At 38.4% G+C, this 25,731-nt stretch overlaps 1 protein-coding gene across 2 annotated transcripts in view; it reads right to left on the bottom strand.

The window, feature by feature from the left end:
- Window positions 1–25,731, bottom strand: part of kcnip3b (Kv channel interacting protein 3b, calsenilin) — a 36,030-nt gene that overhangs the window by 8,326 nt on the left and 1,973 nt on the right. The window contains exons 2-4 of one of the 2 annotated variants that reach the window (XM_058789633.1): window positions 18,983–19,163; window positions 1,699–1,823; window positions 1,535–1,604 (exon numbers count right to left, since the gene is read on the bottom strand). In XM_058789633.1, the coding sequence (XP_058645616.1) occupies window positions 1,535–1,604; window positions 1,699–1,823; window positions 18,983–19,163 (376 nt within the window). Of the gene's footprint in view, window positions 1–1,534; window positions 1,605–1,698; window positions 1,824–3,890; window positions 4,607–18,982; window positions 19,164–25,731 lie in introns of those variants that run through there. The other variant, XM_058789634.1, reaches the window with a different exon arrangement.

Below are 25,731 nucleotides of genomic sequence, written 5' to 3'. Positions count from 1 at the left end.
GCTAAAAAGCTTATTTTTTAGTTTCATCTGACCATAGAAGCCAGTCCCATTTGAAGTTCCAGTCGTGTCTGATAACTAAATATGCTGGAGTTTGTTTTTGGATGAGCGAGGAGAATTTTTCTTGAAACCCTCCCAAACAGCATGTGGTGATGCAGGTGCTGTTTGACAATTTTTTAAAGGTTTTCTGACCTCGAGACTCAACTATTTTATGCAATTCTCCAGCTGTGGTCCTTGGAGAGTCTTTAGCTACTCAAACTCACCTTTTCACCGTGCATTAGAACAATATAGACACACGTCCTCTTCCAGGCAGTTTCATAACATTTTATGTTGATTGGAAATTCCTAATTATTGCCCTGATGATGGAAATGGGAATTTTCACTGCTCTAGCTCTTTTCTTAAAGCCACTTCACTAATTTGTGAAGCTCAATTATCTTTTGCTGCACATCAGAAATATATTCTTCGGTTTTTCTCATTGTGATAGATGATTAAGGGAATTTGGGCTTTGTTTTCCCTCATATTTATATTTCTGTGAAACAGGAAGCCATAGCTGAATAATTTCATGTTCATAATCACCCTGGAGTGCTTAAAATTGTGAATATGAATGGGAATATACTTCAGAGATATTTTACTCATAAGAATTTCTAGGGGTGCCAATAATTGTGTCCAACGTGTGTTTGAGAAAAACATTTATTTCATAATGATATTTCCCCCTATTTTAAATTCTTATTATCCAATGAAAGGTTAGATTTTTGTGAATTTTTATAATAAAAGATCAAAAGGATTAACAATGCAGATTAATTTTCACAACCTTCTTTGATCATATTTACCAAGGGTGCCGATATTTTTGGCCATGACTGTATATACATATATGCATATATACGTATATATGCATATCTATCTATCTATCTATCTATCTATCTATCTATCTATCTATCTATCTATCTATCTATCTATCTATCTATCTATCTATCTATCTATCTATCTATCTATCTATTCAAATCCATAAAAATATTTAAAAAATCAAAAATTAAAAACAATTTTTTATAATTATATTTTATAAATATTTTAATTAATATAAATTAATATTAAAATAATATTACATTTAAAATGTAATATTCATTTAAATATATATATATATATATATATATATATATATATATATATATATAAATAATATATATAAACTAAAATAAACAAAAATGCTGAGTAATATACATATATAATATACATAAATAAAACTATTTAAACCATGTAAAATAATTTTAGTTTTAATTATAAAATTAAATAAATGCATTAATAAATAAAAAAATCATAATAAAAATGATAAAAAATTATATATGCATTAATAAAAACTATTTAAAAAAAAAACTTATTGAGCGAATTTTAATGATTGCTATTCCCTTAAAGCAATATTACATAAATTCTCCTGTAGATGCCTGACACGTCTCACTACCATAATGTGCTTGAACCAAGATTATATCCACATTAATCAAGTGCCACCAAATTAGAGTTGTAAATGTGATAATCATTCTACCTCCTTGAGGGAAGAACTGGGAATAGATCGATTTAAACGTCTCCTCATCCACCAATCCGCTGGGACACTCCTATTGAGAAACATAATACGAACCTAAGAACCTAATCTAACATAAGAAGGAAACTTTAACTTGTGACAATTTCACACTTCTTATGCAGTCTTACATTTTTGAAGCCTCTGTAGAGCGACTGCAGCTCCTTCCTAGTGAACTTGGTCTGAGCCTGGAGCTGCTCCAGGCCCTCCGGCTGATGCCGCACCATGGCCAACTCCAGATCACTGTCAGCACTGTCTGTCAGAGAGAGAGCATGAGGATGAGGATGAGGATGAGGAGGGAGGGAGGGAGAGGAGGAGGTGAGGGAGGGAGAGGAGGAGGTGAGGGAGGGAGGGAGAGGAGGAGGTGAGGGGAGGGGAGAGGAGGAGGGAGTGACTGATATCAGTTGGGCTGCACTAAGGACAGGACAGTAAAAAAGGAAACAGATAAAGCATGGAGTGCAGGCGAAAGGACAGCCACATATTTGGGGTGAAAAGAGGAAGACAAAAATAGACACTGAATAAACCACAGAAGAGGAGCTGTTGGGGAGACAGACGGGGTGGAACGGGAGACCAGGACAGATCGATATCAGTGATTCTCCACTGGTTTTGCTTCAGGGCCCAGAATTTTAATTGGACGTCAAGTGGTGACCCAACACCAAGCACCAAAATCGGTTAACATACAAAAATGTCCTTAAAATGAAACATTGGAATCTGTCACCCTTGTAAAAAAAAGACCTACACTTTTTTGGACATTTAATTGCATGTTAGATGTTAATGCAATTAACTGAAATTTTAAATGCTTTTTGACACAACCGAGTAGGACTTAAATATTTATAAGTAATTTTATAATTACTTCTATTGTCTTTGAAATGGTTAACTTGTACTGCTGAATATACCGACAAGCATTTGTAGTAAACTAAATTATACTTTAATGTAATTCTATTGTAATTACAAATTTGTAATGATATAATGATATATTAACTTATTTGTATTAATGAATATCACACAATGTCTTTAAAGCACAACAAATGATTACTAAAACAATTCAATTCTGTCGTTATATAATAATTAAGTTATTAAAATGTACTTTAAGGTAATTTTTAAAATTTTACACTATTACAAAGTGCTCTTTTTAAATCACTTTTTGTCTCTTTAAATATACCGAAGAGGCCTTTTACTTCATTAATATTATATTATGTGCAAGCAGTTTTTTTAAAGTCTACTTTTAAGATTTGAAGTACATTACAAGTGCACATTCAGTACAATTAAGCACACTTCTATTTGGCAAAGCCAATTTAAACTGGATAGGCCCAAACAATATAAAATATTATTAGCATGACACAAGCTGAATAAGAAAATTATTTTCCATCAAACACAAGTAACAGCAGTTGTGTGATTTACCTGTATTTAATGTTATATTTTCTTTTATTTTAGTAGTTTTGGTCATGGCTCCTGAGAATTGGGTCACGTAACAGAATCTTATGTAATGTTGGAATCTGCCTAATTTGGCTTCTATCAAATGACAAATTAATTTGCTGAAATAAGTTTGTTTGTTTGCATTTAGCATTGTTTTTCTTCCAACAACCTTAATAATGCCTTGCAACCAGTTGAGAAGCGCTGATCTATTTTACTCACCATCTATGAGGCATACGAGAACATAAAAAGGGAAGGGAAGAGATTTAGAGAATATAGAAATAAGAGGGGAATAAAGAGGAAGCAATGGAAAAAACAACACATTAGTTGGACTGTACTACACCTGCATAACATTAAATGAATGTATTGCCTCATATTATGAACATAGCTGCTGTATTAGATTATGTGCAGTTGTTACCACCTTGTTCTTTCTGGATTTTTCAGTTAATTTAGATTAGCTTCCGCATGCAGCACATTTTAAGTTACCTGACCAGAGTACAAGTGTTCATACAGTGCAAATAGACACATTTAGTTTAAATCACAAAAAGATTTCCATTTCAAATGCTGTTCTTTTAAACTTTCTATTCATCAAAGAATCCTAAAAATAATAATAAAAATGTTATTTGTGCAGGAAATCAGCATATTAGAATAATTTCTGAAGGATCATGTGACACTGAAGACTAGAGGAATGATGCTGAAAATTCAGCTTCGCCATCACAGAAATAAATTACATTTTAAAAGATACATTCAAATATATTCAATTATTTAAAATTGTAATAATATCCCACAATATTACTGAATTTTGATCATTAATGCAGCCTTTGTGACAAGGTATAACCAGATCCTACTACACATTTACCCTTTTTACAGTAAACTAGGGCCAACATCAAAACCATACTGTGGTTCTTACCGTCCAGCGACAGCGGCTCCGTGATGCCAAACTGTTTGAGCACCATTACAAACATAAGAATCACTACAGCAACTGCAAACAGCTCCATGCCCTGAATAGCCATTGCAACGAGTGGTAACTGCGATAAGCTATGCGATTCCTTTAAGAAAATTTGCAAAGGTCAAGAGGTCATGCTAGATTTCAAACGGACAATTTTAAGAAAAACAACTCATCTCATCAATGTTTCTGCAGCAACAAGTTTGATAAAGTCTTAAGAGTCCATTCCCGTAACAATTCTGAATTCGTGATGCATTAAGCTATAAACAAACCACAAATGTAAACCGTACGGTAACGCCGGCACTACGGATCCTTTAAAATAAAGTAAAAAATTAAACAAAGTCACCAAGTTAGAAATTCCTTCACATCCTCATCCATGTATCTCTATAACAACATCAAACATACGGAAACCTCCTTCAGCTTTGGTCTCCACAGACTAGTGCGTCATGGTCCTCTTCAGGCTATATATTTCTTATAGAGCACCGAAAGAGTCAGATCTCCAGACTCAGACACTCCCTCTTCCCTCTCCATCACTTTAGCAATAATGCACAATGATGAGCCAGCCATAATGTATGTTTAGATGCAGTTGAACTGGTGTGTCATTCATTTACTTGCATGATACAAAACTACTGACTTTATTAATATAGCTGGACATACAAGAGGGGTCTTGGATCTCTGTAAAAGGGGTTTCTTTTGTGATAATGACAGGCTGACTGTACATTTTCCCACTTATTACATGGCTACTTGCCAAATAAATAAATGAAATGTGATAAAGCGATATGAAATATTGATTTCAGTTCAACTTATTTTATTATGTGAGAAGAAAAAGACCATGCAGTAATATGAGATACATGATGCTAGTACAGATATATGGGAAAACTTGCCTGAAGCAATTTAGTAAGAAACCAAGTGTTTAGCTGTCATTAAAAATGAATATCTGACCACAGAATCAAGATTCAGAATCGAGTGCCTCAAAGCACCATCTAATATTATTTGTTAAAGGCTTAATTAAAGTTGTTATGGTTTGTCTAAAAGATGTCTAAAGTGAAATATAAAGCAAATAAAAATATAGATAATATTTTAAAATGTGAATAATTTAAAGACAAAATAAAAATTAATTTATTAAAAATAAATAGAAAGTAAAAAATAAAAAATACAAAAAATGCGGTAAGTTAATAAATAAAAGCTCATAAAAATATATAGAATAAAAATACAAATAAGTACAGTAAAATTTCAAAAATAAATAAATAACTTAAATAGAAAAAATAGAAAGAAAGTAAAAAAAAAAACATAAATGAAATGTGGTAAGTTATTAATAATAATAATAATAAAAATAATTGAATATGACATTAATATGACAGTATGTCACAATCATCAGACTATTGGTGAACTGGCTAGACCATCTAAAATTAAACTTGCCTAATAATGTCTATCCTCAGCATCTACTGTACAATAACTATTAAAACATCCATAACGAATCATGACATTACTCCCTCAGTCTACTTCACTCACAAACATGCTCTTAAGTGTTTATGCATTAGCGGAAGAACATTATGACTTTTTTATGGCTCTTCCAAATGTAAAAATAATGTGAAAATCTTAACTATGCTTTTCTGCTGTCTTTTCTCGTCAGCTGTCTAGATCCATGAAACCAAAATCCTCATGCCTGTTCAAACTGAGGAGCAGAGGGAACTTTGAATGTTGTGAAGTTGATGCAACTTCTTAAAAAAAGTGACATATATGCAGTGAGATGCAAAAGACCACCTCAGACAGACTGATTGTGAAATGCACTGCTGAGGACTGCAAGCCAGTAATATATTTGAATTAAATTATACAGAAAAAAACAATAGTTTGATCTCTAAAGTCGCTATTTTGCCAACTCATATTTTTTTGGGGGGTGATAATTTGGTAGCTTTTTTCTGCAAATATTGATTTTTGATTAATTCAATGAATTAATCACCATATCATGCAATTCATTTGAATCAACTGGAAGCCCTAGTTTATATTAATATGAGAACAGTGCATCAGATTTTTTGAAGGAAGATTATACTAATCACTGATAACATGAAAAACTTCACCCATCAAAGGCCTGAGTGCGGGAGAGGGAATATGACTGCTGATGAGTTTGCATTTATTAATGCATGAGTTTAAACCGGGCACAGGCATCAGAGAGTCGGGGGAAAATCAATACGAGGAGAGGACATGGGCCTTGGAGCCTGCCAGAAACTAACTTCAAAACTCTCTGGACTTCCTCTTAAATCTGTGTCTGCATGAAGTTACAAAACAAACGAGAATTCGTTGACTTTTATGCAAGATAAGCACAAGGACTGCCATAAAACAGGAGGAAATCTATCAGTTGTGCGATACTAAAAGCAGGCCAAATTTCAGACTAACTTTTGTGGTTTTTGAAAGTCTCTTATGCTCAAAGCTGCATTTATTTGACCAAAATACAGCAAAAACAGTAATATTGTGAAATATTATTATGCTATAAAATAACATTTTTTATTTTAAAACATTTTAAAATGTATTTTATTCATCACAAAAGATACATTTTCAGCATCATTACTCCAGTCTTCAGTGTCACATGATCTTTCAGAAATCATTATAATATGCTGATTTGGTACTCAGGGCACATTTTTTTTATAGTTGTGCTGCTTAATATTTTTGTGGAAATTGTGATTGATAGAAATAAATACTGACACAAAAAGTTTGAAAGGCAGTATATAATGTAACATGCAACCATGAAGGATTCATTTTATGTAATTTGGAAACTGCTGTGCATGTTTTTCAAAGGCGATGCATTATAGATTTATAGTATGCATGAGGGTGACTATTATCTCAGGAGAGTGTCTCCATCTAAGTGATTAAAACTCAGCGCAGCTCTTAATTTAATGGCCTTGTTGCTGAAACAGCATTACAGTCTATGAGTATGATACATCAAACATAAGGGATTATTTATAGATATCTTGGGTTCTTACTTTGCCTGTAATTATTTACACACCCTGAAAAGTAAGCCAGGATTTAGGTGATATGTAAATGTGAGAAGTATTTACATATTAATTTGACTCTGATAAAACCAAAGCAATACAGAAACAGATAGTTGTTATTAAGGAAAAACATCTCAACGGGAACATCAAGATTACTTCATGAATTCTGCAGTTATCCGATAATTATTGTCAGCATTTCTCTGCGGTTGTCAAGTAATATCGCATTAATAAATCACATTTCCTACATTCCATAAGAAATGTCATCATATTACATCATATTGGACTGTTGCACCTACACAATTCTCACTGCTGAGGGATAAATAGGAAACTAGACATATTTCTAATAACAACACACACACACACACACGCACGCACACACACACACACACACACGCACACACAAACAAACAATTAAAAATTTAGGTTCAGTAAGAATTTTTGGTAACACTTTCTATGAAGCCCATATTTATAATACATTATGACAGTATTCTTAAGGCATTATAATGAATGCATAATGCATTATAAATCACTTTATAATATGTTGTATCATCTCATGAATATTCATAAGAACAGTTTTAATGTATTATAATAGTTACTTATTTGTGGTTATAGCTTTTAAGAGTATGATGATTCATAACACAAAGTGAACACAATCCATCCGCTTAAATTACAATGGATTATATTTCTCATAGTTATAATGTATTATAAGTCTCATATCTTGCCACGTTACTTATGTTACTTTACTTAAAGCAGACAAAGACCACTTATAAGTAATAATAATAACAATAATTTTATGAATGTGTAATATGACACATTTGCTTTGAACAAATTTATTAAAATTATTTTTTTTAATAATATCAGTTTGATTATTTTGATGGCACACTTTAGAAAGCTGTTGATAAGTAACTCTGCAACTACATGTCAACAAGCAGTCATTGGAGTATTAGTAGTGTGTCTGCTGAGTATACTGTATGCTAACACTTTATTTTGATGGATCCTCAACAGACATACTGAGTATAGGATAATTTGCATGTATGTGAACATTCCACCTACCCTATAAGTCTACTAATACAATTAGTTTTATAAACATTGCACTCAAGAGATGTAGTAAGGTACTGTGCATATCTTAAATAAACAATGTCAAGCTATATGATATAGCCCATTATAAATGAAGTAGATTTAATATGGTGTTCATTGTGTGTTATAAATAATCATACTCTTAAAAGTTATAACCACAAATATGTAAGTATTATAATGTATTATAATTTTTGTTATGATTATTCATGAGATTTTATAACATATTATATGTTTTTTTATAATGCATTATGCATTCATTATAATGCCTTAAGAAGACCCTTATAATGTATTATAAATACGGGCTTCATAGAAAGTATTACTGAATTTTTCTTTGTTTTTGAGTCTAAGTTTGAATTTATTTGATCAAAAACAGTAAGTATAGTAAAACAACAATATTGTGATATTGTGAAATATAACATATTTTTGTGAAATATTATTACAATTTAAAATAACTGTTTTCTATTTTAATCCATTTTGAAATGTAATATGTGTTTTGAAAAGCTGAATTTTCAGCATCATTACTCCAGTTTTCAGTGTCACACGATCCTTCAGAAATCACTCTAAGATTCTGATTTGATGCTTCAGAAACATTTCTTATTGTTATCAATGCTAATATTTTGGGGAAACCGTGATACATTTTTTCCCCCCCCTGATTAACTGATGAATAGAAAGAAGAGCATTTATTAGAAACAGAAATCTTTTGTAACATTATGTCTTTACTGTCACTTTTGATCAATTTAATAAATCCTCACTGAATAAAACTATCAATTTTCTTTAAAAAAATAATTCTACTGACAACAAACCTGGCAGGGTATATGACACTTAATAATTTTGTTCAACTCCTGACATGATCATGTAAAGCAGTTGAATTTTCACTTGTTACAAAAAAACATTACACTAGTTTATATGGCATTTCACTACACCCACAACCTAAGGTAATTGTATTCGTGAAGGCTCTCCATATTTGCTATCTTCAAAGGCACACTGCCATCTGTTGGGCTCACACTACAAAGTACAGAGGAAGTTCAACTGGACTTTGACTACTTGGATTATGTCCTGGTTTCTTCCTCTGATCTATTCTGAATTTTTGCCACCTCTGCTATCTCAACTTCATGTTTGCTCATTCTTCAAACAAACTCTCTTATTTTTTCTAGAAAATCAGGTAGTGTTCTTCTTAGTGGTACATAGTATGGACTTTCTCTATGACGGTATTTTTGGTGCAAAACAACTGAGCGTCCGTGACAGCGGAATTTGTAGTTGTAGAGAATTGCCACACATGTGTATCAGTAAATTTGAAGCCACAGACAAAAGTTGCAAACTTGTAGATTTTTTTCTCTCTCCCACAAACACAACACAACAGTTACACCTTCTCAAATCCTTCATTGCAGGTTCACAAATCCTATTCTACGGATCACAAATTAAGAAACGTATACGCTAACATGTTTTGCTTCAATTGCTGCAGTGAATATGGTGCAAAACACTCCGGTTACTCACGTAACCTCAGTTCCCTTAGATAAGGGGGGCGTCTTGCTATATTAAGTCGGCCCAGAGCGCCATTTCATCAGAATCAACGACTGAAGCGACAGCCATCAATTCGCGTGCAGCTACAGCACGGCCAGTTATACAACGCTCGTTCCCGTAATTCAGGGAACCGAGGTTACGGGAGTAACTGGAGTGTTTCCTATTGAAAAGGTAACTCCCGTTGCGTCGTCATTGACGACTGCTTTGGGGAACGCATCCAGTAACGCCGTGCTATAAGTAGAAGTAGAACTAAGCCTGCTCCGCAAGCTCAGCTCAGGCACACTCCGTGTGGGCCCCGTGAGTCTGAGCTATAAGAGACCCGAGTGGAATCTGGGGTCTGCTTGTCATAAGCTTTTCCCGCCCGAAGGGGGGAAAAAAGTAGCATTAAGCAGATAGTACCTGCGTCTGGGCAGGGATGTGCAAACTGTAGAATCTAATAAAGGTAGACGGCGACGACCAGCCGGCGGCCGCACAGATCTCCCCAATAGAGATTCCGCTGGACCAGGCCCAGGAGGAGGCCATTCCTCTTGTGGAGTGGGCCCTCACACCTATAGGGAACTGTACGTCCACTGAGGCATAGGCTAGGGCGATAGCCTCTACTATCCAATGAGATAGCCTTTTCTTTGTGACCGGCAGCCCTTTAGAGTGGCCTCCAAAGCACACAAAGAGCTGTTCTGACTGTCTAAACGACTTAGAACGCTCAAAGTATACTCGCATTGCTTGGGCATAGCAAGTTAGGCCCCTGATCACCATCCGTTGCAGGGAGGGCTAGAAGGGAGATAACCTGGGCTCTGAACGGAGTTGTGAGCACCTTTGGTACATGACCCTTAAATCAGCTGTTTGAAGCGGCTCAAAGGGAGGGCCCTTGAGGGCCCTGAGGATTATAGATAAGTCCCAGGTCGGTACAGTCTTAGGGCGAGGAGGATTTAACCGCAGAGCACCTCTAAGGAACTTAACTACCAACTCATTTCAGCCAATAGTCCGGCCAGCCTCGGGAGAATGATTCGCCGCGATGGCTGCCATATAGACTTTGAGCGTGGAAGGGGTGCGCCCCTTGTCCATCAGCTCTTGTAGAAAGATTAGCATGTGGGACACGTCACATGAAATCGGATCCTGATTACGTGCTGAACACCAGTCGCTGAAGACTGACCACTTAAGGGCATAGGGGCGCCATGTAGACGGAGCTCTGGCCTCTAAAATGGTATTAGTGACTCTCATTGGGAGTCGATCAGACTCCCATCGAGCGGCCAGACATGAAGGCTCCACAGTTCCGGCTGGGGATGCCAAATCTTGCCCTGCGCTTGCGAGAGAAGATCTCTCCTCAGTGGTATTGACCACGGTGCTGCAGACAGCAACTGGATCATCTCTGCGAACCAAATTTGGTTCCTACAGAGGGGGGCCAAGCGGAGGAGAGAGCATTTTTTTTTCTCTGATTCGCCTGATAACCTGGGGCATACAGACGGGTGTTGGGCCAGTTGCGGGCCAGAGCATCCTGCTGCTTTGAGAAATAGGTTGGGCAGTGACAGTTGTCTTCGGAGGCGAAGAGGTCAACCTCTGCCTTGCCGAAAACTGACCAAATCATCTGAACCATCTGGGGATGTAGTCTCCATTCCCCCGAAGCTACATTGTCTCTTGACAACATATCCGCTCCTTGGCTCAGTCTGCCCGGCACATGAACAGCTTGTAGTGAGAGGAATTCTTTCTGTGCTCAAAGTAGGAGACGACGAGTCATCCTGTGAAGGGGACGTGACTTGAGGCCACCTTGGTGGTTTTGTTTGAGTGGACGCTGGCTTGGGGCGGCTTGAAACAGTCTCTGTAATGCCGTCCACAGCTGGACTGAAGAGTCCTTTGGGTGAAACCGGGGAATCGAGGAAGATCATTTTCTCGGCATCCCTGATATCCGTTAGGTTCAGCCACAGGTGGCGCTCCAGCACCACCAGATTGGCCATGGCCTTGCCCACCGCCTGCGTCGTTGCCATGGTAGTGCGCAGAACTAAATCCGTGGCCGTTCGGAGATCCGGGAACGTGTCTTGATCTTGGCCAGACTCGCCCAAGTCACGGAGGAGTTTGGCCTGAAACACTTGGAGCACGGACACAGTATGCACGGCTGAACCGGCCTGGCCAGCTGCTGCATAGGCTCTGTTGGCAAGCACTGACGTCATCCTGCAGGGCTTTGAAGGATGCGTTGCCGTGTGCAGGTGTGTCAGCGGAAGCAGGTGTGCAGCCACCACCTCCTCGAGAGGGGGAAGCTTGGAATACCCCTTTTCCTCAGCGCCGTCAACAGTGGTGAGAGCTGCTGCAGTAGAGGGGTTCACATGCGCCGAGTAAGGAGCTCGCCAGGTTTTAGTGAGCTCCTTGTAGACCTCTGGCATGAATGGAGCAGGTCGCTGTTGTGAGGAAGGCTGACGATGACTCATGAGGAACCACTCGTCGAGGAGGCCGGGGGCTGGCTCTTCCGGGTCCGACCACACCAGGCCTAGTTCCTCCACAGCACGCGTGAGAACGCGGATCAGCTCCGAGTCTACGCTGGGCCGCGCAGACTGAGATAGAGGGGGAGCTTCAGGCTCTTTGCCGGAACACGCCCACTCATCAGCGTCAGATGCCTCCACAGACGCGCTGAAGGAAACCAGGCCACTTGCGTCCAACGAGGGGCGCTGATCCTTGTGTGTGAAGCACACCAGCGGCGTGAGGCACTGCGGGGAGAGCGGAGTGCGCTGGTGCTGGGCTGATGTAGCACCGCTTGTGCCCAAGAGAGAACCCCCGCTGTTCTGCTGCTTCTTCCTCCGAGGAGACAGGGTAACGGAGTGGGGAGGGTCACCTTCGTGAAAAAAGGCGATCCGTGAGTGAAGACGAGCAAGGTTCATGTCCTCGCAGTGAGGACACGAAACCCCAGGGAGTGCAGCTTCTGCGTGGGCGAGGTACAGACATGCAACGCACTCGTCGTGCCCGTCCGAGCTACACTCGCAAAGTGACATTTGAAACAATGCGCTTGGAAATTTGCTCAGAAATGTGCTCTTTTTTCCTCACCGGATGGCCGCAGGGGAAATCGTGGAAATCGGCGGTGAAGAGCAGCGTAGAGCAGGTAAGCTTCTTTTTCTTCGGCTTTTTGCAGAGTCAGCGAAGAGATGGTCTCGTCGCTGAAGGAGAAGATTTTGATGAAATGGCCCTCTGGGCCGACTTATATAGGTAGATGCCACCCCATCAGTATGTGAATTCTTGCAATGAGATTTGCACACTTGTAGAATGTTTTCTTACATATATTTTTTTTCTTGGATGCTTTTTCGAGCACAAACACAAGTAAATAACGGCAATGGCTTGAATCTGCTGCTGCGAGTCTTAAACGCTGTTTTTCACTTGACAAGTTTTGCGCACTCTCCCTTTTGCACCACATATCTGTGTGACAAATGGAGCAAAAGTGATTTGAGCATCTGTAGAGGCAATGGTGAGCACTCTTCAGAGATCAGAGAATTTTGGCCAATCAGAAGCTACGCTGTATCCGGTTTTAGTTATTCTTTATAGTTCTTCGTTTTTTTATGTTCAAGTTTGTGGATCTTATCGTCTGCAACGTCGGGGGTGTATGTTGGAGCCATCGTTACGGTGATTACATCAGCTGGTAAGTTAATTTATAACATCAGTTTTCCCGAATCAATCAGGGAAGTAATCAGGGAAGAATAATAATTCTACATTGCCTTTTTATCGCAAGTTATGTCAGGCGTTACATAACAGCGAGCTAACGTGAAAATAGTAAAGAAAAATGAGATAAGACACACCGCTGTTATGTACATCTTTTGTATTTTATTTTCAGATTTTAGTCTATTGGTAATGTCACCTGCAGTGGAGGTGTATTGGAGTCTTTTCTTTGTCACGGGACGGTCGAGAGATGAGGCGAGGACTCAAGTGCAGGAGAAAGTGGGTCTTTTTAATAATAAAGAGAAACAAAAATTAACAAAAACCACCCCGAAGAGGAAAAACAGGCAGGCAGGCAGAGAACCACAGCACAAGCAAACAAACCCACACACGACATGAAACATCCGACATCAAACAACGTAACAGCACAGGACTGCATACACCAGGAGACTATATGGGGAGCCAAATGAGGAGGACACAGGTGAAGTAACTGAAACAATAATGAGATAACAAGGAGGGCGGGGTCAGACAATAGACAGGAGAGCACATGGCACAAACAACAAACAACAAGCCATGTGCTAACACACAGTGACATCTGGTGGCCAACCAGGGCACACCAGCAGGGCCGTGACACAACCCCCCCTTTAAGGAGCGGATTCCAGACGCTCCACACACTAAAACTGAAATCAAAATGTCTAGGAGAGAGGTGGGCCGGAGGCGGATCAGGGGGAGAGATGGTGGGCCAGGCCCATGTAGCGGCAGAGGGGGACCTGGGGACTGAGGCAGCGCTGGCGGGATGGGGACCCAGGGCAGAACCCGCGGCCACCACAGCGTTGTGTGTGGAGCTGCCACCTGGGAACGGGCAATGACAGGCTTTGCCGTTTCGGGAGCTTTGAGAGCGGGAACTGACGCCTCGGGAGCTCTGTGAGCAGGAACTGCGGCCTCGGTTAAATGTGAGCCAAAATCATCACAATTAAAAGAACCAAAGACTTAAACTACTTCAGTCTGTGTGCATTGCATTTATTTAATACACAAGTTTCACAATTTGAGTTGAATTACTGAAATAAATGAACTTTTCCACAACATTCTAATTTATTGAGATGCACCTGTATTAGCCGAATTAGCCACTGGCTGCTGCTCTCCACTAACCCACAGAACGGGTTGTATAGGAACGGATTAGCAATACATAGGAAGTTTGGATAAAAGAAGTTTGGATTGTTTATTTTATGGTCATTTTATTTCTGACCATAAACTACAATAAAACTAACAGGATGTTGTGACTCTGTTACAAGAGATTGCTCCAAGCAAAAACAGGGATGCTGACTATGAGGGGCAGAATCATTGTATGGCCAGCTGTCCATTTTATTGAAATTAGGTAACCCAAAATACATTTGATTTTACATTATATTTACATTCATGCATTTGCCAGATGCTTTAATCTAAAGCAACTTGTGCTGCATTATGTACACATTTTATTAAGTTACCCAAACAGTATTTTCAAGTACTGCTTTTTTATTTTATTTTATTTGTTTTATTATTTTCTAGTTTGTGGTCTGGATCACATCGTCTGCCATACATTCCAATTGGAGGCTTTTTTTGTGATTGCCATAGTAACGGGGATATCATTCACATCATTCACAATGCTATCTTTACAGTTAGCTTGTTGATGATTCTGGATTTTCAGTCAAATACATGCTGTTTTGCTGTGTATAAACCATACAAAATGCTTGAAATGGTAATTGCACTACTATGTGCATGTCTTTAACATTAAAACAAGGTGATCTTGCTTTTGTGGGAAAAAAACAAAAACATCACTGTCCCAGCAGGTAAAAAAGAGCAGCAAGGGGAACATAGCATTAGCACTAGTTTTTTTTTGGTCAGATTTTGGTTTTATCAACTAGCTTGTCAAATGTGTTCAGTAAACTTTAATCATTAATGCTTGCTATGGCGATATGACAATATATATGTTGGCGATGATATGAAGTTTAAATCGATTTAACTTTTTCTATATCATCGTGGTATGCAAATATATCTGTGGAGCTTTTAGTGGGCAGGAACTATTGACACATCAGAGCGATAAAGACACATGGATAAATGAGTAATAAGCAGCTTTCTGTGTGTGTGTACCCCAAGACAAAGATAACTATAATGCTAATAATAAAAATATAATTTAAAAAAAACCCAGAGAACCAGACCCATTATAAATCTAAATGTACTCAAAATTAAATTAATTAAAAAGTGTGATATCTAAGTAGTAATAAAGATTTTTGCTGTCATAATGATAACAATAGCGCATACAAAAATAATAAATTAACTGTTCCATGCTCCGGCGCGGTTAGCGATCACGGTATGCGTACCGCACCCGAGCCACCTCTTCAAGCGGGCCAGGGCATGGTTAAACGAACAGCACTGGACACGGTACAGAGCAGTCACACTTGTGAAATGAACTGGACTTTGGGGGTCAATCGCGCTCAAGCATGGATCAGATCCCCTAGTGTGAGTACATCCTAAATCTAAGTGAATAGCAGACAGCACACCACAACAATAACCATAACAGCACAAAAAAATAAAAAAAATGATAAAAACATTGACAGCCAATCAGAATAATTTCTGCTTTAAAGCTTGAGCATTTAAAGTGACAGATGACACAACTGCATTGTATACTTAGAATACACTAATATAGTTATCTTTATAATTATCATTCATGTTGTAAACAGGCCTTAATAGTGTTACTTTACTGGATGGCCAATTTCAAATGTATTCTGTGTATTTTAAAAACACAAAATACTGTATCTGTATTTAAATACATTTTCCCCACACAGTATTTTGTATTTGTATTTAAATAAATTTTTCCACACAGTATTTTGTATTTTTATTTTAAATGCATTTTGATGTATTTGTGCCCATCTCTGCTTGCAGGTTCATTGGCACAAAATGCCATTCAGAGTCACAGATCAGATGGAATTCTGGAAAGAGTGTGCAAAGAAAAAGCATCAGCCTGAATCCCCTCATGGTGTTTCTCATCAGAGAGCTTGTCAACTTTGCTAAAATTACTGACATTTAACACAACAACACAAACTAATTTTTACTGTATTTTATTTCTGTAAAGTCTGTTTTGCCATGCTGCAGATACAAAGTCCCCAGGGAACTGTGGTGATGCCCTTTTTCATCTAGTGCATGCTAGAGATGAAGATTTGACATTTGTATTTTTAAAAAGAACATGTTCAACAATTAATATTAATATTAATTTTATAAAGACAAATGCTAATGAGTTATTGTGATTTTTATGGGGTTAGGGTAGTAAAATAATATGGTATACAGTGTTGAACTGCAATTAGATTATTTTATACAGGTAAAAAATAAACTGAACAGTACTAATATTGAAAATACAGTAATAGGGGTTGCCCCGCTCCCTACCTCCCACCGGACCCCGTGTCAGCCAGGGACGGCCCTGTGTGTGGCTATTCTCTACAACTACAAATTCCGCTGTCAAGGACGCTCAGTTGTTTTGCACCAAAAATACCTTCATAAAAAAGAACCAATCAGAATGAATATTTCAAATGATGTAATATTAGTGTAACCTAAATGGGTAGCCTCTAGAACTGCTAATTAAATTAAGTTGATTTTTAATTATCCATGTCATAGCATTTAAATGGAAAATAACTGTGCTTGTTTAATTTATTGGATTTAGTGGATTACATCAAATGAGAAGTAGAGCTCCTCACTGCTCGTAATCCTGTGCCTTCCTAAATGCTGGGCTCATAAAAAGCATTTAAAAAAGCATTTAGAGGCTTAAGTAATGAGAATGTAATTTGAAAACAACCTGATTTTAACAACCTCCAGTCACAGTACATTTCACTTGCACAAAGTGCAACTTTTTGAGGCTGTCTGGAGTCCCAGATGGTTTGTGTGAAGCAGTATCATATTTTGCACCTGATTCAGCAGTATGTTATTTTGGTCACTGGTCCAGGGGGCTTCTAAAAAATGAACAAGAAATGTAATTTGCTCTTAAAAATAATTTACATAACAAATTGCCTATTTTAAATGCACACAAACAGACTGTAGCAATGACATCTGATGATTTTTTGGTAAAGAGTCCAGGCAGGGGCCAAAGGCTTGTCTGAATAGAGAAAAATTTAATTAGATGACACTGTAACAGGCTACAAGAAATGTTGACGGGATAAAGGGATGAAAGTGAACTGGGGTCTCTGCCCTGCAGATGTAGGCACATATACACGCTACATTACTCATTGTCTGCACACACAGAGGTGCTTTGTCAATTATTTACCATGGATGTTGCAGCTCATACACATGCTGTCCCCTCACATTCTCCCTGAGTGCTTTTGACACAGGTTACATATTAAATACAGCACAAACCCTGCATATAACACGGACTAAAACATAGCTTGGTTATTACAGAAAGATAATTAACTACAACATTAGAATGTAATTGGGAGAGGGGCAGAAGGGGGAGGATCAGTGAAAGAGGATGAAAGCAAAAATAGATGAGGAGGGAGACAGCCATGCTGTAAGAAGAGGAAAACATGACATCAGGTTGAGTGTCTATAGTCAGGCAGTGTTGCTGAACAGAAACAGCAGTATGTTAGATACACAGAATGTGGTATATATAGTTGTAGGTTATATATTACATACTTCCGTTTGAAGAAATCAATGCTTTTATTCAGCAAGCATGCATTAAATAACTAAAAAGGACAATAAAGACATTTATAATGATTTATGATTTCAAATAAATGCTGTTTTTCAGAACTGTTCATCTTATAAAAATGCATCATGGTTTCCACAAAAATATTACTCAGTTTTTATACATTGATAATAATAGTAAATGTTTCTTAAGTAGCAAATCAATATATTAGAATGATTTCTGAAGGATCATGTGACACTGAAGACCAAAATATGCCGAAAATTCTGCTTCGCTATCACAGTAATAAACTACATTTTAAAATATATTAAAATAGAAACAGTTTTTGCATTGAATTTATTAAACCTATAAATTGAAGACTGAGATAAATTAAATTACTTGTGATTAATCTAATGATTTTTTTTTTTTTTTCAGAAAAGAAAACAAAATAATGGGTAATCTGTGCAAGTTTTATAACATTTTGTCGATGACAATCATAGCAGAATTGATTTGGTTTAAATCAATGCAAAACATTTTTAAATGAATCATTACATGACTAAAAAAAAAAAAATCCTCACCACTAATGACAGACTTTTTAGAACATAATAAATAAATAAATATTAAAGGACGAGTGCAAAACCGTGTTAGACTCTTATATCAGCACTCTTGGAATGCTGCTCGACTAACAAAATTCATATACAGTTTACTGTATATTTAATGTAATACGACTGGTCCAAGAGTGCTGATATAGAATAAAACAGCTGGGGGACATTTCACAGTTTGTATCGCTTGCTTGTGTTAACAGCACAACCAGAAGATAGTGTGGAATTGTGTGATTTTGAATGGATCAAGGAATGTGTTTTTTCTCATTTCAGGATCGCTCAAAGCGGCATTTTGTTCACCACTGAATAGGAAGTGTGAAATGGAAAACCTGAAGTGGAGCATATGCTACTTTCAAGCCATGTCTTGATCTGAATAATCTTACATATGAGCTCACATAAACGGAACCACAAAGCCATTTTACCTGTGGTCATGTCAGTTAAAATATGATAGCAGAAGCAAATACTATACCATATATTTCTAAAAGGCCTGTATACAGTTTTATGAATGCTATTTTAAACCACTCCTCTCTAATTTGTTCCCTCCACTCCTCCATCTGGATCATGGCTAGCACATAGCGTTCAAAACATTTTCTAGGTTTTTACTTGAGCCCTGGGGCGCCGCACTGGCGATGATCCATTTGACCAGACAGCATTTCATGAGGGACTTGCGGGAGATGCGCGGCTTCTGCCACTTCCCGTCGCTCTCCTTCTGCCCGCTGGGGTCCCTGTCCTGACCGTTGGCATCAGGCAGCAGACCTCCATCGACACCCTTCTGTCCATCTGCCTGGAGGACAAAGATAATGAGAAAACACATTAAAAGAGCCCAGATCTTAAAAGCAAGTCAAGGTGGTCGCACAGAAAACCATCTCTTTGAATGTGCTGCTATTACAACTAGTGCTGTGTATCACCAGCAAAGTCACGATACGTATCATGATACGGGACTGCACTGAATTTCAACTCAGAAGAATTGAATAAAACAGCTGTTTATTAAACATTGCATACTATAGGGCCATTGCTAACTCTTGGCAGAGCAGGCAGTTGACCTCTGCATTATGAAGGGCCGCACACAGACATTCAGCAACAAATTTTTTGTGCTGTCCCACAATTTTATCAATAAAATAGCTTAATCGCTCAAGAGCTACATTATCTTTCTCAACGAGGAGCTGGTAACATCATTGTTTCTAAAAGAATTACAGCCACAGCTTCACTGTTAATACGGTGGTAATTCATACATACACAGCATCTCTCATCTCAGAAGCTGATGATTCTGATAAAACCTATCATTTACCATGATCATGAATCAAATTATGAACCAGATGTAACATTTTTCTTTCTTACCTGAAACAGTATCAACTTAATCCTGATATTTTACACAGATTCCTACAACAATTCCCCATTATCACATCAGGATGGTTGTGGGGAATTTACCCCTGTAGTTAATTTTTAATTGGTAAACTGATGGCATTGCAACTCACCACATTACACCATCAGCAACAGAAATGACAAACACATCAAAGATGAGTAAGGTAGGTGAGAGACGTGCTAAAAGTGATACAGAGAAAAATATATAAAAGTAAGAGTGAGGAAAGTGTCAAAGGAATTGCAGCTTTAAAGAAAAATATTAAACGTGCCTTCAAAAATGCGCTTGTCCTCATGGAAATGCACACATCTGTGAGAATTCGCTTGTGTGTGCAAAGTATTGTTCATCTTGAATGGTGTGAGGAATCCTGTGAGGGCTCTCACTTTTTTCTTGCTCTTATTTGTATATGAAAAGACAGCAAGCTTTGCTCTGAACATTCAAAGCAATGCTAAATTATTCAACCTCCTTAAAAACAGCATCAATAAAACATCAGGGGCCAGTGTAATTTTTTCAGGGCCGGCATGTGTTAAATATTGCCATGAAAGAGAATTTATATTATTCACTGAAAGAACTACAAAGTACATTTTTAATTCTCCAAAAATACACAGAATTTAAACACTTATGAGTTGTAAATACCTACAAGCACTAATTTGCTTCACTACACATCTGCCCTGAAAGGCAGTGGGGAGTGTTACATAATCACGCTAGCAAATTCATTGCAGAGGGCAAGACTGTTTCTTTTCTCACTGTATTTTTGTGTTTTTCACTGATTTGGTTGATAACAATGCTCAATGTCATGAGGGCATGTGTGTATTTGTGCTGGACTGTCATGTTGTCACCTACAGACCTTGGCACCTGCTGCATTATTGACGTGACTATAGTGAGTCAGCCGAGTGTATCGTGTACGGTAAGCAATGTCAACATAGCAGGCTCCAATTAATCTCTGGCTTAACCACTGTGACCGCTCAACCTGTCCCAAACAACCACATATGGCACCTTCAACACAAATAGTCCTTGATATCCCCACAGGAACACCAGGGTAGATGCATCAGTGGCACTGCACTGGTACAATAGAAAACAGAGTAGCATGATATACAAGTGATTTTGGTTTGAAATTATTCTAGTACAGCACTATAGAAAAAAGATTTTAAAGCAACACTGGCTGATAAAACTCCCGAACAGTGCTATCCTAGTTTATTCTAGAGCAGCATTAACCAAACAGATTATAGAGCAACACTAGCTGAGCAGACTTCAGAGCAGCACTATCTGAAATGATTCCAGAGCTGCACTATCTGAGCAGATTAAAAACCGACTTCAGAGAAGCGTTGTCTGAAATTCTAGAGCAGCACTATCTGAGCAGATTAAAGAGTGACACAAGTTGAGCAGAGTTCAGAGCAACACTATCTGAAATAATTCTAGAGCAGCACTATTTTAAGAGATTATAGAGGGACACTAGCTGAGTAGACTTCAGAGCAACACTATCTGAAATTATTCTAGAGCAGCACTATCTGAGCAGATTATAGAGTGACACTAACTGAGCAGACTTCAGAGCAACACTATCTGAAATTATTCTAGAGCAGCAATATTTTAAGAGATTATAGAGGGACACTAACTGAGTAGACTTCAGAGCAACACTATCTGAAATTATTCTACAGCAGCAATATTTTAAGAGATTATAGAGGACACTAACTGAGCAGACTTCAGAGCAACACTATCTGAAATTATTCTAGAGCAGCAATATTTTAAGAGATTATAGAGGGACACTAGCTGAGTAGACTTCAGAGCAACACTATCTGAAATGATTCTAGAGCAGCACTATTTTAACAGATTACAGAGGGACTAGTCAAGTCAAGTCAAGTCACCTTTATTTACATAGTGTTTTTAACAATACAGATTGTGTCAAAGCAACTTTCCAATATCAAAACAGGAAAACAGTGCGTCAGTAATGTAAAATTACAAGATTAAACACTCAATTTTCAGTTAAAAGCATTTCATTATTGAATTCAATGACGTCATCGTCCAGCTCAGTTCAGTTTAAATAGTATCTGTGCTATCAAGTCGACGGTATCGCTGGAAATTAAGTGTCCCCAACTAAGCAAGACAGAGGCGACAGCGGCAAGGAACCAAAACTCCATCGGTGACAGAATGGAGAAAAAAACCTTGGGAGAAACCAGGCTCAGTCGGGGGGCCAGTTCCACTCTGACCAGACAAACCAGCAGTTCAATTCCAACTGCAGCAAAGTCAGATTGTGTAAAGGACTCATCTGGTTCCCGAGGACTTGTCCCGATGGCCGTCTAGGTGACAAGGTCTTCACTGGGGATCTGTCTCTGGGGATCATCTAGGTGTCCTGATTTCCGCTGACGTTCAGGGCTGTAGAGATCATCTCTAGATGCTGATCCACCATTTGATCTGGATACGGACTGGATCCGGGTGACTGCAGTAACCATCTGATCTGGATATGGACTTGATCGGATGGCTACGGTGACCTCAGAATAAGAAAGAAACAGACTCATATTAGCGTAGATGCCATTCTTCTTACGATGTAACAAGTACAACGGGTGTTATGGGAAGTGTTCCCGGTTCTGGTTGACCTAATTAATGCAGCTTAACAATCCTTTAATGGATTTGAATATTAGAAGCGTATTAGTGTGTTATGTGTACGCCAGGTTAACGAGATGGGTCTTTAATATAGATTTAAACTGACAGAGTGTGTCTACCTCCCGAACAGTGTTAGGTAGATTGTTCCAGAGTTTGGGCACTAAATAGGAAAAGGATCTGCCGCGCGCAGTTGATTTTTAGATTGTAGGTATTATCAAATGGCCAGAGTTTTGAGAACGCAGTGGACGTGGAGGACTATAATGCGATAAGAGCTCACTCAAATACTGAGGAGCTAAACCATTCAGGGCTTTATAAGTAATTAACAAGATTTTAAAATCTATACAATGTTTAGTAGGGAGCCAGTGCAGTGTTGACAGAACAGGGCTAATGACTTCAGAGCAGTGCTAACCGAAATTATTCTAGAGCAGCACTATCTGAACAGATTATTGAGCGACACTAGCTGAGCAGGCTTCAGAGCAACACTATCCAAAATTATTCTAGAGAAGCACTATCTGAACAGATTATAGATCGACACTAGCTGAGCAGACTTCAGAGCAACACTATCTGAAATTATTCTAGAGCAGCACTATCTGAACAGATTACTGTATAGAGTGGCACTAGCTGAGTAGACTTTAGAGCAACACTATCTGAAATGGTTCTAGAGCAGCACTATCTGAACAGATTACTATATAGAGTGGCACTAGCTGAGTAGACTTCAGAGCAACACTATCTGAAATGGTTCTAGAGCAGCACTATTTTAACAGATTATAGAGGGACACTAGCTGAGTAGACTTCAGAGCAACAATATCTATTATGATTCTAGAGCAGCACTATCTGAACAGATTATAGAGCGACACTAGCTGAGTAGACTTCAGAGCGATGCTAACCAAAATTATTCTAGAACAGCACTATCTGAGCAGATTAAAGATTGACACTAGGTGAGCAGACTTCAGAGTACCACTATCTGAAATTATTCTAGAGCAGCACTATCTGAAATTATTGCAGAGCAGCACTATCTGAGCAGATTAAAGATTGACACTAGGTGAGCAGACTTCAGAGTACCACTATCTGAAATTATTCTAGAGCAGCACTATCTGAAATTATTCTAGAGCAGCACTATCTGAGCAGATTAAAGATTGACACTAGGTGAGCAGACTTCAGAGTACCACTATCTGAAATTATTCTAGAGCAGCACTATCTGAAATTATTGCAGAGCAGCACTATCTGAGCAGATTAAAGATTGACACTAGGTGAGCAGACTTCAGAGTACCACTATCTGAAATTATTCTAGAGCAGCACTATCTGAAATTATTCTAGAGCAGCACTATCTGAGCAGATTAAAGATTGACACTAGGTGAGCAGACTTCAGAGCAGCGCTGTCTGAAATTCTAGAGCAGCACTATCTGAACAGATTATAGAGCAACACTAGCTGAGCAGACGTAAGGTAATTAAGGTAATTAAAAATGACAATATTATGATTAAGGTGTTTAGTTGCTTTTAGAATGTTCTTTTCATGTTCCCATTTTACATGATATAGTACATAGATCAATTAATGGCACACATCATTACATCCCCATGCGACGCCATCTGACGTCCCCTCCAGAATTTCACGTATCGACATATAGTTCATCTTTGTTATGATGCCATATACAGTTTTGGGTGTTTCATTTTAATTTACTGAAAGCTTCACATGTAGTTAATTATTTGTCATGCTATACGTGCATACATACGAGGGCATTGTTGAAGCCATGCTCTTTTGTTTGCTGTCAAATGGTTGACGAATGCCGTGTGTATTCTGTCACAAAATGTGGCAAAACGTCCTACACAACCGTAATGGTGTGATTAAGGTGTCTACATGTCTATACTGCACTTCAATAATGCGACTAAAATAGGAATACTCCACATGTCTTAAATCGATTTGTGTTTACTTCGAGTATGAATTTAGCTGGATTAAGGTAATCAAAAATCTCTGTTTACATAGTTGATTCTTAATCAGAGTATTGTCTTAACCATGTTAAAATCAGAATATTGCTGTCCATGTAAACGTACTCATTGATGTGTAGGTGGAGATGGATTATTGTGAGTTAAGAGACCGCGCCACTGCATCAACACCTTAAGGTCTATCACATTCTCTCTGTACACTGTCATGTTGTTTTGTGTGCCCACCACTGCTGTGTCACCAGCAAACTTTATGATGTGGTTGTTCTGATTGCCTTGCAACACAGCCATGACTAAGTAACATAAACAGTAAGTGGCTGAGAACACAGCCCTGAGGGGCACCAGTGTTTAGAGTGAAAGAGTGCAATCTATACTTATAGACCCCTACTGCCTGAGATCTGTCAGTCAAGACATCCATGATCCAGTTGCATAGTGTGTTGGTATAATGGTGTTGAAAGCTGAGTTCAAGTCAGTGAACTCCATTTTGACATGTGCCTTTGTGCTGCAAGTGTTAGAGGGCCAGGATGACATATGACATGGCATCCACAGTGAAGCGATTGTGTCTGTAAGCAAACTGTAAGGGGTCCAGTGTGGGTGGGTTGATGGTTTTTGTGCGAGTCACGACCAGCCGCTCAAAGCATTTCATGACGATGAGTGTGTGAGTGCTACAGAGTGACAGACATTAAGGCAGGTTATTGATGGTTTCTTTGGCATAGGGATAATGGTGGCAGTTTTGAAGCACATTGGGACCACAGATCGTGCTAGTAAGATGTTAAAGATGTGTGTAAGGACAACAGTTGGCTGGGTCAAGCATCCTTTCAGCATCTGGCAGGGGATGCAATCTGTGTCAGTGGCCTTAACTATCTACAGATTCCTTTTTTTAACTTCAGCTGCTGTGACAGAAAGCAACTGGTCATCTGGTGGTGGTTCTCCAGGTGTTCCTGGATCTTTTTGGTATATGTGACCTTGGCTTATTCTACCCCAGCAGCATTGTTCCTGGCTTCCCTCAATGCTTTACCTTCAATTTTGTTACCTGCCCTGAAAGCAGCATCTCATGTTTTGAGGAGGAAGTGAACCTCTTCATTAAACCAAGGCTTCTGTTTTAACAAATAAACACTTAGCACATTAGTCCAAAAAATGTATTCATATATGCAAGTTTGGAATCATGGTTAAGGTCTGGGGTCTACAATGCTGAAAACTTCATATCTGACACTATGAGAATGTGCATATGTTCACAGTCTAAATCCCAACACTGACAGACAATCAGTCTTCTTGTTCTCTTCCCGCCCAATGATGTTGCCTTTGGGCTGTACTTTGGGTGTTTCTTGTGACAGATTCTCAGAGACCAGAGAGTAAGAAATTTTCCTATTTAGAATTTAACAGAATGTTCACTGAATTATTAAATACTACTTAGAGTTATGCTGTGTTTGAATTTTAAATCAGTCTGCCAGCAAAT

Source organism: Onychostoma macrolepis, chromosome 10, assembly GCF_012432095.1.
Source record: "Onychostoma macrolepis isolate SWU-2019 chromosome 10, ASM1243209v1, whole genome shotgun sequence".
In the NCBI taxonomy this organism is placed as follows: domain Eukaryota; kingdom Metazoa; phylum Chordata; class Actinopteri; order Cypriniformes; family Cyprinidae; genus Onychostoma; species Onychostoma macrolepis.
Note: the sequence above shows the minus strand (reverse complement) of the source record. Positions and strands in the feature narration are given on the sequence as shown.